At 35.5% G+C, this 14,131-nt stretch overlaps 1 protein-coding gene across 2 annotated transcripts in view; it reads left to right on the top strand.

Annotated features, from left to right (window-relative positions):
• Positions 1-14,131, top strand: part of LOC115440520 — a 52,934-nt gene that overhangs the window by 34,690 nt on the left and 4,113 nt on the right. For both annotated transcript variants that reach the window (XM_030164861.2, XM_030164863.2), the window contains 3 exons: positions 10,348-10,462; positions 13,068-13,189; positions 13,925-14,005. In XM_030164861.2, coding sequence (XP_030020721.1) covers positions 10,348-10,462; positions 13,068-13,189; positions 13,925-14,004 — 317 coding nt within the window. In that variant the 3' untranslated portion in view covers position 14,005. The remainder of the gene's footprint in view (positions 1-10,347; positions 10,463-13,067; positions 13,190-13,924; positions 14,006-14,131) is intronic.

The following is a 14,131-nucleotide window of genomic DNA, read 5'->3' as shown; positions in this document are numbered from 1 at the left end:
TATAATATCCATACAATTCCTTGACGGTAGACTCCGTGGTGCTGTAGTTGCATTATGGTACGACTACAGTGCTGATGTTTCGGGTCTGATCTCCAGATCGGGTAAAATAGGTATATTGGGTTTTTCTACTCAGTGTCAGCCCGAAGTCTGAAAGTCTTGTGCCCGCTATGGCGATAGGCTCGCCCCTTCTCATGTCATAGGACGGAATACACACGGCGAAGAGTTGACGTACCAGCTGCACCTCTCCGTACCCCTTTGGGGATAAAAACTGGGAGTGTGTGTATGTGTACGCTTTGTCAATTCATGCATAATTTGCGTGATGAATATCGGGCAACCTTCACGAACTTTACTTTAAAATAATAATCAAATAAGTCCGCATACATACATTGTATAAAGTGCAAAATAAAAATAAATAGCAGAACAAAAAAATATAGATAATGGTTTAATTAAGATCAGCTGAACCGATTACTGATTAGTCGATACTGGTTAGCAGATGGTGTATAGAGAGAAACCGATGTAATCCGCCCTTGTAGTATCACAGCTCTAACATATTGTGTTTAAAGGTGTACTGCCGTAAACTATTTCCTTCAAATTAACAGCCTTCCGTGGCACATTTGTACTCTAAAATCAAGTGTTATTATGCTTCAAAAAGTAGGTTCCTACTATTACCTACATAGCAACTGTAGAATTAAATGTACAAACATAATTATAAACTATAAAAACTATCATAATTTGTTAAGGAGAAAAGTAGAAGCAAAGTATTAAAGTTAAATTATGACTAAATCTGTTCGTTATCTAATTAACAACTGTTGTAACGGAAATGCAGCAACTTGTTCTTATTTTAACATACTTTACTGTGTTCACAATGGATTGGTACATAATACATCTCACCGTTTCTTTCTAGATTACAAATTAAATGTGTGAAAAAATTCATTGTGCACGAATTTTAAACCATCTTTATAACGAACTCTACAAATGACTGTGATGTAATCTATACCAACATTTAAAGGAATTTTTATTTATCATTTATTTAAAAAAAAGATGTTTTGATAATATATGGGATATAGTAATGCACTCTACTAGCCTAAAGCTACATGTCAAAGCGCATTCGACTCGACCAATCCTACTTCCTCAGATCTGGAACGCTTTTAAATTGGATATTCTACCCAAAAGAATGGTCTTTGTCCTTTTCTAAGTGAGATCCATAACTAGGTTCATTTCTTGCGGAAAATACATCCATACCGCTATATTATGAGCCAATAAAAATACAACCATAAGGAAATTGAAAAGGTACTTTTAATCTGGTGTATAAATTAATAAACAAAAAGCTTCCGGCATTACTTTATCAGATGATCCCTTAATACCATTAAAACTGGTTTTAGCTGCGTACGCGCAGTTTGTTTTCGATTAAAGTTAACCGAATTGTTCATTAACATGTTAATCTGTTATTAAGTCGGACTGTTGAGATGTAATATGTTTTGATTTTATAAATAAATCCTTACTTAAACCATTTTTTTAATAAATTGTAATCGAATTTTAGCCATTTCTTTAGTTTCTGTGTGAAAAAATCTTTATCTAACACTTCTAATCGCTTAATGATCGTGCGTGATTTATGCTAATGGTTTGTTAAAATCAGTAGCTCTCTGCGCGTGAGGAAGCAGCTTCCAGACTCCGAGACGGCTCTCATGCAAGCGGGCTTACGAAACAAACGGAAGGAACACTTTACGTAACTAAAGTTCAACCAGTGTCCACGTTAGGGCCGTATCCGATTGAACCAAATGCGCAGTTTATGTTTTTTTTTTTTCACGGCATTAAAAAATGAAACCGGTTCCGCTTTGTACGATAGTTATGTTGCGAGTCTTTGGCGCTTCCGATACCGAATGGTTGCGAACACGCGAATATTGCACGAGTGCCACAAATGATGTTATCGAATGTTGTCGAATAAAAAAAAATTGTGTCAGCTAAAAATAACTGGCCGGTAATTCGATGTAATTTGATTTTCGAACGCTCTTTTTTATTAATCGATTATGATTTATGATGCAAGTTGATAAAGAATCGATATCTTTCGAAAAGCTTTTTTTTAAGTAGAGCACTATTTAAAAAGTGTGTATTTTTGTATATGAATGAGGACGGAATGTTTAAAAATAACATTGACACTTTCGCGATGTGGTAAAGCAAATTTATGTTAACGTGTTTTTCAGAAATATTTTTATTTTGGAACTAAATTATGATAAATAGGATATCAAACAAGATTAGATCGATGCTATGAAAGTATATAAGCGGTAAACATTTTAGTAAAAGTAACAAATTCGCAATTAATTTGCGCGTTTACTGTAAGTAATATTTTTAGATTCGGCGTGGGTTGTTTAATTAGGTCAAGTGAAAGACAAACTAGTACAAAAATATGGCAACATTATCACATGTGTGATATGATATTATGCCAATTCGAAATTTAAATTATACCCAAGTACGGTGTCTAAAGGAGGGGTAATGATGCTTGTCAAATCCTTCTCCAAATTCTGCTGATAAAGATTTTAATTATTATAACATTTAGTTTGTAAGTTGCTGCGACTTTGTAATTAGCTCGTAATGTACTTACTATACAGGTGGTGCATTAAAGTTGTATGGGCTTAGGAGTCTCAAACGTCATAGACACTTACGAAACATTGCTCGAATTTTTTACTTTACAATATAATATGTAAATATTTATGAACGTAAACCTTTTTCTCGTATCCACAAAATGTTGTCCATGTTGAAAGGTTTATAGAATTGTTTGCAACTTTTAAGTACTGACGACGGTCGAGGGGTAATCATCACTGACGAATGATTATTCTCTCGGCAGTCGAGACAATTATGTCAGCCTGCTAGTACCGAAAAGGTGACACACTTACGTGAGCCACAATGGCGGGTTTTAACATGTGTTTGTCACTATCCAGGTGGATATAAGATATATCCTACCACCGGCATAGAAATGTCATATCACGGGACGAATTATGATCAGTAAACCACAAGAGAAGTTGTACTACCTTTGGTTGCAAATCTATTATATCATGAATATTGGAGCAATTCCGAATAGATGTCTCAAAACCCATAGAAGTATCAGAGTGTAAACATTGATGTCACAGTTTGGTAAGCGATTACGTGAAACATTCAGACGTCGCAATCGAAACAATTGCAATAGATTTAGCATCAGTTATGTAAACGAGATCTAGATCTGGAACGAAGCAGTTGATGCAACTGATGCAGCCGTCGTCGTGACTTGAGGCCGTTGAAATTTAGTTATCTGTCTAGCAGTTGCGTTGTATCCGATTTTGAATTTTTCTGTGCAGTAATTGTTTTCATTTGAACCCAGTAACCTCTTATGCTTAGCTTTCGTTTCCTCAAAACTTGCCAATGGATCCTCTAGTCTTTTGGTCATGTGATGTCATTTATTTGTCATCAAGTAATTTATTATTTTTGCCTTTTGCTCCAATTTTAAAAATGAACTCAAACCCTATGGCTATATTAAGCATCGGCGTTCTATTGTTTATAGAGAAGTTGATTTAATAATAAGCTTCACGTCATGTCAGTGTTACGTAATTTCTGTTTACATCTTTCCTACGTGTTTCGGGATCGGCAAGTAAATATAAAATCACAGCAATAACTGGATCTTTGTTACCGACACTTGCATTTACAAATTTAGTTATTAAATCCCGGATCTAACTAATTTGTCTTGTTATGATTACTGATTTTTGCTTCCAAAAAGATGAAGTAAGATAAAATCCTTGCACGTAGGTATTTCTTTCTACTTTCTCTTGAGACAAAGAGCGAAACGTGTTGTGAATAAGTTATTAACGAAAAAATATATTGTTTAGAAGGATGTGGAATACACCTGCATGTAAAATAATGCATCTATCCTATGATTGCACTTTATTCCCTACCTAATAATTGATGTGATAGCATACAAGATTATTTTAGCAATTGTAGCCATGAAGTTCTTATTGACGTCAAAGGTGAGTAATTCACTAAATTGGTACGCTAGAAATGACAATTCAAAGTAGAAAATGCTTATTTATGATGCATTAACTAACAATTTTTCACAAGTACCTTTAGAATTTTTCAAATATTCAATCCTGCATTTACACCAAATGTTAATATGTATAGCAGAAACATCATCTAGCCTCTTAATCTCGACACCACTTTCAATTTCAAACACGCCGCGTTCCAATTCGTCGTAACTTTTATTCCGCACGCGGTCCATCGGCGCCTTGAACTTGATAGTGTTTTGACGGAGCTTCGCTAAATGATCAGTGTATAACAAACAATTGTGACGCAATCACATAGCCAGATCAGTAGGCTAACGATGTAATAGAGGTTCGTACGCGGCATACATTATGCATGGGTATGTCGGTTTGTTTTGTGCGAGGTTTTACATATACATATGTAATGTTTAGTCCATAGACTTGAGATAATTAATAGTCCGACTGTTTTGTTGTGTTGAATTGGTTGAAGTAATGAGAAAAATACATTAATAGTTGTGAAAGGATTTAAGAGACAATTGGAACGTGCAAAAACATCAAATTAATAAGGAGCGTTGAATGTAGTTAATGATATGAAGGACAAAACCTATGAAATTTTAGCAATTAATATAATTAATAATATCTTAGACACTGTGTTCCTACTTTAGGAGCAAAACCCACATAAAAAACAACCCTTCGTACATTGCCTCGACAGTTTAGTTGATATCATAATCGTATGTATGCTTACGCCTGGACTTATTGAATTGGTATTCAGCAGTCAATATTAGGCACATTTCGGTAAAACTATTCGGAAACCATTTGAATATTTGATCAGATGTAAACTGGTTCGGTGAATATTTTATGTATTATATTGTAATACACTATTATGTATGATGGTTGCTTACCACCAAACTGACTTTTATGTTTATCTAACCACCATTTTCAATAAACGATCCAAATCGCATTTTTCGACCTACCTCAAAAATAAACCAATCAGAACAAAGTTTATTTGACATTCTCACAAATGAGTTATTTTGATTGGTTCATTCTCAGAATCGGATTGAAGATTGAGATCGTTTATTGAAAACTGTTGTTTGTAGCCCATTCCACAAAGCCCTATGATGAAGAAATGCGGAATGGAATTATTGGAAGCTTTATGACCATATTTTTCTTATTTTATGTGATGCTTATATAATCTTCATTCGATCTTTCTCTGTGGTGTTGATAAAATTAGAGTACGTTATTAATTTAACTGGCCTGGTGAAGGTTCCCCTTTTGATGTTCTACGTCAATAAACAACTCTGTTACAAAAATAGCGCGTATGATGATCCGCTCTGAATCCAGACTTATTCTCGTCGTGGTATTTACATTTTATTCAAATTAATTTCTTTGTGTCATGCGCAGAAATTGGTGTCACATCAAAATCTTCATCACGGTGTTTTTATTTATTAACTAAATAAAATAAATAATAATAAACTTATTAGGAAATGATATATGTGACTATGTGTATTTATTTATTTTCTCAGGAACCTTGTACACGCAACAGATGCGATGCTTCCTTGAGACAATCGATATATTACTTTTTATTGGAACAAATGAGTGCTTTGATTATACGTGTTACTACGTAACGTCACGCTTACATCCGCGGTGGGTGGGTTGATGTGAGTGTTCATTAGATTACGAATTTTAAAATTTACTCACCGTTTTATTTTTATTTACTTTTCTACCGATATTTCAATGACTGCAGACTACATAGAGACGGGGTGGACCGAGCTGTTGGTCGTCCGAAAAATCAGTTACAATGTCTACATTTAAAATTACACATATTTTTAAACGTATTTTTCGTCGACGGCCCGATTAAGGGTAAGTTAAGTAAAGTAGCCTGTGTAACTACTAGACATATTGAGACTTAACATCTCATGTATCAGGATGGCGAGCGCAGTGGAATACCAAACTGGTGTTTCTACTGTTTATGGGCGGTTGTATCGCTTACCATCAGGCGAACGGCAAGCTCGTCTCGTTATTCAAAGCGATAAAAAAAGTTTTATTTCGAAGTATAAGTTTCCCGTAAACATAAGAAATCATTATTCATACAATTTTCTTATTAGAATAAGCTGCACTTATTTTGATGACAATATGTTTATTCTAATATTGTAATTTGCTAGTTCTATGGTTTCTGCTTAACATATGCCTCCTCCAAAAAATCCAGAATTATATGTCTGAAACGGCTTGGGAATTTAATAAAATGGATTACATTAACAACTTACATGCTTTACTCAAATAAATGAACCAGATATGACTTGCATCAAGCAAATCATAATAAATTATCGTACAAACAATCTGTCTGTATGCCTTGCAAGTAGTGTCGCAATGCACTACTGGGCCCTTATTCTGTATGATAGTGTAAACGCGTAACGCGGCCGTGTCATGTTATCTTCGAGAAATGTGCGTGGAATGGTATTCTGTAAGCCAAATTTCTATAGTCCTAAACATGATGCGTTGTTACGTGCTTGTTACGCACTGTTAAAATAACGTGCGGGATAGAGAATAAGGCCCCTGATGGTAATGTTAGCGTGGGATCAGTCAAAACGTAACCGGCGTCACAATCTTCCGCTTTGTAGTTTATCTTGCATGCTGCCTGAGATTTGATGAGGTCAAGCCGTACACCAGCTTTAATGGGTATTGCATAAGGTCTAGTATGGTTTAACGCGTTCGGGAGTAATCTGTGGGATATTGTTATTCTGTAGTGCAGGTATCTTACTATTCGTTGCAGACAGGGAGGTTAGTTACAACATATGGAATGCAGCCATAGATAGAAACCTACCCAAACTTTAAATTATAAAAAGCATTGAGATGGAGATACTGTACCTACTGCCCTCATCATTCTAAGATATAAGATGATGTCTTATAATGACTACTAATTACATTGCCTACTACGTCCTTTAAACACAAAAGGGTCTGTACGTTGCTGCTTGACTGCAGGAATAGACATTGTAATGTAGCCGGCCTCTCGATATGGACGGCCTATTGTAGCAAAGAAATTCTAGATAACAACAAAAACATACAATAGACATATTGAATAGCTAGTTACGGATTAGGAAATATTTGCATCGATTGAATTTTATCGTGCACCGTTCTTTACAACCTTGACTCATTTAATATCTTTATGAGGTCCCGTTAAATAAAAATAATACGAACAAATATAATAGTCATAACATTATTAATAATATTTTTTTCGTGAACGATGCTAATGATTGTTGATGGTATTGTTTGACTACAATAATAGCAATTTTATTGATGTTTCGTTAACTGTTTCGCCGTGTGAGGTGTCAAAGGTTGCTCGTGTTTTATTGCATTCATTAACAAATTACTCATCAATGATTATATACTCAATGAATTATATACGGTTAATTTATTTGGAGTACAAATCGTGTATTTAATTGCATTGTGGTCCAATGTTGGTATTGTTTGATATGGTGATAACTTTCCAATATTATGGAATGTAAGTAAGCCCAATATGGGTGCAACGGTGCGTGATGCGCTTCTAATACTTCGGGGATCAAAGGCCAGTTGAATATTCTTTTACATACTCCTATGCCCCATGTATTACGGGTCAGTGTTCAAACTTTTTGAAGTATGTCGATTTTGGCCCAATTTAACACCCACCTGCCTATGTTAACCACCTTCCTTCGTGTAACAAAATAAAAAATCACTATTCTGTTAAATCTGGTTTCGTGACCAGCGTAGGCGTCGATGATGGTTGTAGCACGAGCGTGCCACTTGCCCGGCAGCCGGTGCTGTTGCGTCACTGCGCACACGCCGCGCGCGCCGGTCAGCGAACCTGCTCGCCGAGGTTGCGGCCCCGAATGTAGGCTGACGCGGCCGCTGATGGTAGATGGATTTTGATCGTGATAACAGGTTTAATGATTGTATTGAGCTAGTGACTTAGGATTTTAGTCATTCGTCGATGTTTATATCAATCTTCGATTTAATGCGTTGTAGTATTTTTAAGGAAAGGACATGGTATATTAACACCTAGCCTTGACGTTATCCAGATGGTCGTAAAACACTAGTGAACGTAGCATTTCATCTTTGTTAGAAATAAGAACAAACACTTCACGCCTTTTTCCCTGAAGTGGTAAGCAGCGGTGCAATCAGAGCACCCACTTTGTCCCATGTATATCCACTCCCATGATGTGTTAGGCGATCATATCGCCATATTGAGTATAAATTCCAAACTCCAGTCTAGTACCGAGTAAAATAAAAACAATATCACTGCTCGACCCGGGATTCAAACCCGAGTTCTCTGAGCAGCGACTTACCGCGCAAGCAATACAACTACGCCACCGCGGCAGTCTTGTTCATATTGGATATAAGAATGCATGAATGTTCAAATAACCTCGAGATAGAAAGAATTCTCCGGTATGCAGCAATGCCTAAAGCGATTTTCAAAGGCACCACGTTTCCTAAAGCATGATTAAGTTTTCGAAATTCCGGACCGTTGACATGATTTTACCTGCGACGTAATACTACGCAAACCTAAATATTATTTAAATAATTTGAAAAATCAAAATGAATGAAAACTATTCGCGTTACAGTTTGTAGATATTGAATATAATATTAGCATACGTCGTTCATTCACACAATCATTATCGGAATACTGATGAACGCCGCGACTGATTTGCTATTCGCGAGTAGCACCTTTATTTATGATCGGCTTCTTTCATTCTGGAGTAAAACGGTAATTATAATAAGGAGCCACGAATCCCTAAGGCTTCCAAACAATAAGATCGCTTCGAGTCCTAAGTTAATTTATATAATATTTAGATACAGCTGAATAATTAAACGAACATACAGCTAGCCTGGTGGTAAGCATTCACTAATAAACAATAATGACACCTAGAAGTTTTTAATTTAAATTACAAGATACTGCTGCCGCTGTCTTGAATTATAGTCACCGCAAAATGGCGGACTTTACGCTGGTAATAGTATAAATATAGTTCATCCAACATTTAACTTTCCATACAATTAAAAATTCCATTATGGATTAACACGAAACACAGCAGAACAAACCGACACAATCGAATACGTAAACAGTTAGTCACGTATGCTAATTTAACTGAGTTTTAATTTGGCGTAAACTCAATCGAGCCCTACACCGGCGCTTGGATGTTCGCCAACTGTTGCCTTGGGGATTGGTATCATTTCTACTGATATGGTTTTATGAATTTATAGTATAATAGCATTACTTTTGGCATAATTAGTTTTATTGCAAATAGGGAATGGTCAGTTAGTAATACAATGGATTATGGCACTCCTAGTTTTGGTTATGACGCTTCCACAATACGTAGAGTTATGTTTGGTATCAAATAACTATCGTAAAGGGCATGTATTTAAATATGTTTCTATTTGATATACTATGTAGGTGTTTATTATGTTTGTATCTTTAAACATCAAGTTACTTTGATGCACCCATGTAATTTATTTCTGTACCACTAAAGTTGTCTGGAAGAGATTTTTTTTGCCATTAGTCCGCCAATATACATTTGAATATAAAGAGCAAAATAAATAAATAGTAAGGAAAATCGTGAATTTAAAATTTATTTATTCCCCACTTTGTAATTTAAATTGGCAGGTGTTGCTAGTTTATGACAGGCAAACCGCTTACCATTACCGAACGATCACCTTGTTTCATTTATTATAAAAAGCTATAGGTTAAAAGGTATAATTCTAGTGTGACCAGTCTTCAAGCCCGTACCCGTTATGTGACATTCATTACGAACATACTGCATACGTTATTTATATCTGCAAATATGATTGCGGTATGTTGCTTATTAACATACATGATTTAATGTTTGCCGACATTATAATGTCAAGTCAGTAATGTTGTTGACCTCGTTGTGTAAATTGGTTGAATAAGGTAAATATCGCTTGTTACTGAACGAACCGGCTTTTTTATCGAATAATAAGGTACTTATTCTTTGTGTAATGATAAGACCCCGGATTGTTCTCAAATGGAAAATACTAGAAGTTAGACTTATAGCTTGATCAGGATAATAAAAAACCTCGCCATGTTGCGGGAAAATATGGAACTAAATTCTTGTTCTGGCAACGTCAACTTAAAACGGAAAATCAAAATTGGCATTCTTAAAGCAGGTTTTCTCTTCTACTTATCAGGATATACAAAGTATTGTATAATGTGACACTGCACCTTATCTCTCACCGATATAAGACTTTAAACTAATATCAAGTAAAGTATTACTTCAGTCAGTAGACTGCAGGAATAAATCGTATCTTAAACCATTCCAGTTTTATCATAATATTTGTAATTTTTTTCTGTTCTTTCCAGCGGCGGAAGTTTTATCTACTCAGCGCACACTCGCGAAATGTAGGCCGCTCCACGCCGCCACTCTCGAATCCAGGAACAAAGCGAAGAAGTGCGCCGAGTTCCTGCAGCCCTACAGGTGACACTATTTAGATATAATATCGATAGGCAATGAAATAATGTCCTTTTTTTGGATAGTTAGGTGGAAAGGTTGGTTAAACAATAACTAAATATGATCTAATATTATGTTGCGGTATACTTTTGGTCCTTCGAACCCAAACCAGTAATTAAAAGGAATCTAGGTCAATTTACACTAGTCAAACCTTAGTAACTATATTGTTAGCTTAATTTATACTAATTAAACCTTAATAACTAAATTAAGGCTTCATTTAAATAGTAATTAATATTGTAAGAGTTGTGTTTCATCATTTTGCAAGTGGTATTTTGGTCCTACAAGCCGGATGCACTAGTTTTTTTCCATCATTCATGACAAGCTGTAATAAATATCGCTTCATGAATATGATATTAAAAAGTTGTGTATTATTTAAGTTAAATGTAAATAATTAGTGGTATGGAATTTGGTCCTTCGAGCCGGAATAATTGCTTAGTTGTAACTAATAGTATAAGTTTATGGCTTAACAAAGGTAGGCTATCAAAAACGAGGTTCGCGTGGTGGTAAATAAACACGATCGCTATTAACTTACGCCCGAAATTAATAATGTATCTACTATCCAAGACTGAAACCTATCTTAGATTGCCGACTATCTTTCGATTGCTCTCCTACCGGCATGCCAATATTTTAACTCGCCTATCCTTGCTTGCCTTCAACGATAGATCGCTGGCAGTCCTTTCCAGATGCGTTCCCTCCTGACCATTCCATTTTATGCAGAATATTCCATTCGTAAAAAAAATACTTTTTGTATTTTCCATACAAACTATTCGTTTCAATATTTGCCTAATTGCGAAAAATAAGACTTGGAGTGATAAAAAAATATTTTATGTATTTTAGCCCTCCAAAGGAATAATTAATAATTAGTACATGTCATATTTAAGATACAAACTTTTTTATTAGTTTCAAAATGGAACGTGAGTAATGTGGTTGCTAACATATTTTGACACTGAAGTTTAATAACATTGTTCATAATATATTAATAAATCTTTAAAGGATTTAGTTTTTAGTATGAAGTACGCAGTAAACTCGGTGCCATATAATAATAATTGGACTCTGTACACATTATACAGTGTTATTGAACAAATTACAATTCCGTTATACATAATTGTTGCATAACTTACACCGTTTATGCAGCGCACGCAACGGAAGCTCTCAAAAGTAATCAATTTTAGCCGTTTTTGGTCCCATTGGTCATAGTGTGATGATATACATATACCCTATAATAGCCATCCTCAATAAATGGGCTATCCAACACTACAAGAATTTTTCAATTCGAACCGGAAGTTCCTGAGACCAGCGCGTTCAAACGAACATACTATTCAGCTTTATATAATAGTATACATAGATAATGTATAGAAATTTTGCCTGTTTCTATGTTTTAACTCTCAACTAATAAAACTATGTTAATTTGTAATTATTATTTTGAATTACAAATGTAGATAAGCAATAAAATAAATAGCAGTGATTGTAAAGGTATTTTATTTTACTAAGTAAAGAAGTTATTTGTTAATGCTGTTCTTTCTCCAACATCTTGATTCTCTATATTGTTTTCATAATATCAGCAGTTGATAACTCCACTTCGGTTGGAATTTCCTCTAGCCTGTGATTCCGACAAATATTGTGCAAAACTGCAGTTGCAATTATTATTGTTTGAACTTTAGGTAAAGATAAACGCAATGTCAATGCAATCACAGGGAAGCGACGTTTCCATGTACCAAATGTCCTGAAAAAGATAATATAAATATTTCCTATTCCTCAGCAAAAGTTGATGGAATGGAGAAACACCATAGTTCCTGAAAAAACGATGCAATTGCCCCTTGTTAGTACCTATCTAATAGTTCGGTAGGTACGGTATTTTTTGTAAATAATGTCAAAAATTATTTACCTTGTACATAGAAGTAACACGAATATACGAGATCAGTTTAACTAACACTGATTGGCAAGCAGATTTCGAAAGCCTAATCTAAACGTGAAATCAAACTCATCCAGGGTCTGCATGTAGTTAACTCTTTTCATTGCCCGTGATGAAGCGCGACTTTCAGTTTCGCTATCAGTATCGCTAGTCCCTCCAAATCACTGTCGTCACTGTCACTAGAGAATATGGATATTTCCATTGCCTTTTCGTTTCCCTTAAAATCAGTGTAAGCAATTTTCAAAACATATGGAGTAAACTGAGGAATTGGTCCGATTGGAAAATGCGATTGTTTACAACAATCAAACCAAATGTCAAAACGGGTAGATAGAGTATTGGCAAGCGTAAACTGTCATTTTCAAACAGAGGGTAATCTATGATCTGTAATCCGTCCTCTCAAAGATCGATTATTGTTATTGATAGCTTACTCAATCTATGGATTGGTTATTGGCATGCTTTATCCATAAAAACGAATGAATTATCAATCTTAGATGGCATACATTGGATTAGGATTGGTTATTAATTTCGGGCGTTAGTTATTTTACTGGTGATATCTATGATCTGGGAAGAAGATTTATTAGGCCTATATCGTAATCTTTAATGGCGTTGTGATTATTTAATGGTATATTTTGGATCTTCACGTGTGTCGCGGTGTTGCAGACAGCGGCCGGAGACGTGCACGGCGCTGGCGCGGCGCCTGGTGTCGGGCGCGCTGGGCGTGCGCCTCACCACCGCGCGCCAGGAGCGCGCCGAGGAGCGCCGCCTCATCACGCGCGCACGAGGTACCGGACTGCCATACACTACATAGTATAAAACAAAGTCGCTGTCTCTGTCCCTATGTGTCTTTGTATGCTTAAATCTAGCCATCACTACATAGTATAAAACAAAGTCGCTGTCTCTGTCCCTATGTGTCTTTGTATGCTTCAATCTTTAAAACTACGCAACGGATTTTGACGCGGTTTTTTTTAATAAATAGAGTGATTCAAGAGGAAGGTTTATATGTATAATAACATACATTAAATAGTGGAGAAATACTGTTATTTTGTTATGTTATAACCGTGCGAAGCCACAGCGGGCCGCTATGTTTTTATATACAACGTTCACAGTTTTTCTGTAGTGTATTTAGTATCAGCATTGCACCCGTGGGAAGTCGGGGCGGGTCGCTAGTACACTATATGATCCTAATTCCATCATTATACACAGTTGTTTTATATAATACAATATCAGGACCTCAAACCTCAAACCCCATCTTTTTGAAGTTTTTTAGAATTAGAATTATTATTTTATGATATATTGCCAGCTGTTCCTATCCTGGAGCCTGGAGAATTAAGTTTTATGAAGTTGTTACTCGACAGTTGACATTGGCAGTAATAATAATAATATACTTAATTTAATTTAGGAAATAAGTTGTTAACAGCAGAAATGGTAGGTGGTAACAATCTTGTTTTGCCCAGTAATGCCAACGTTAATTGCTTACTTAATGTGTATGATTTACGGCTTATTTGTATGTGTTACAGAGAAAAAGCGTCAGGCCGCGCTACACAAGGAGGCGGCCTGGGATGGATCTCTAGCCAACCACTCCGTCACAGATACGTGAGGTGAATACACTTTCAAAATAATGTATTTTTTATATTTAATTTTCATTTATGATACAAAATTTAAGAAATATCTTATTTTTTAATAATCGCCATTCCCCCATGTCTTTAATACTTACTGACTTAATA

The sequence above is a fragment of the Manduca sexta genome, chromosome 6 (assembly GCF_014839805.1).
Source record: "Manduca sexta isolate Smith_Timp_Sample1 chromosome 6, JHU_Msex_v1.0, whole genome shotgun sequence".
Classification (NCBI taxonomy): Eukaryota; Metazoa; Arthropoda; class Insecta; order Lepidoptera; family Sphingidae; genus Manduca; species Manduca sexta.
The sequence above is the reverse complement of the archived record's forward strand: the minus strand, read 5'-3'. Positions and strand labels throughout refer to the sequence as shown.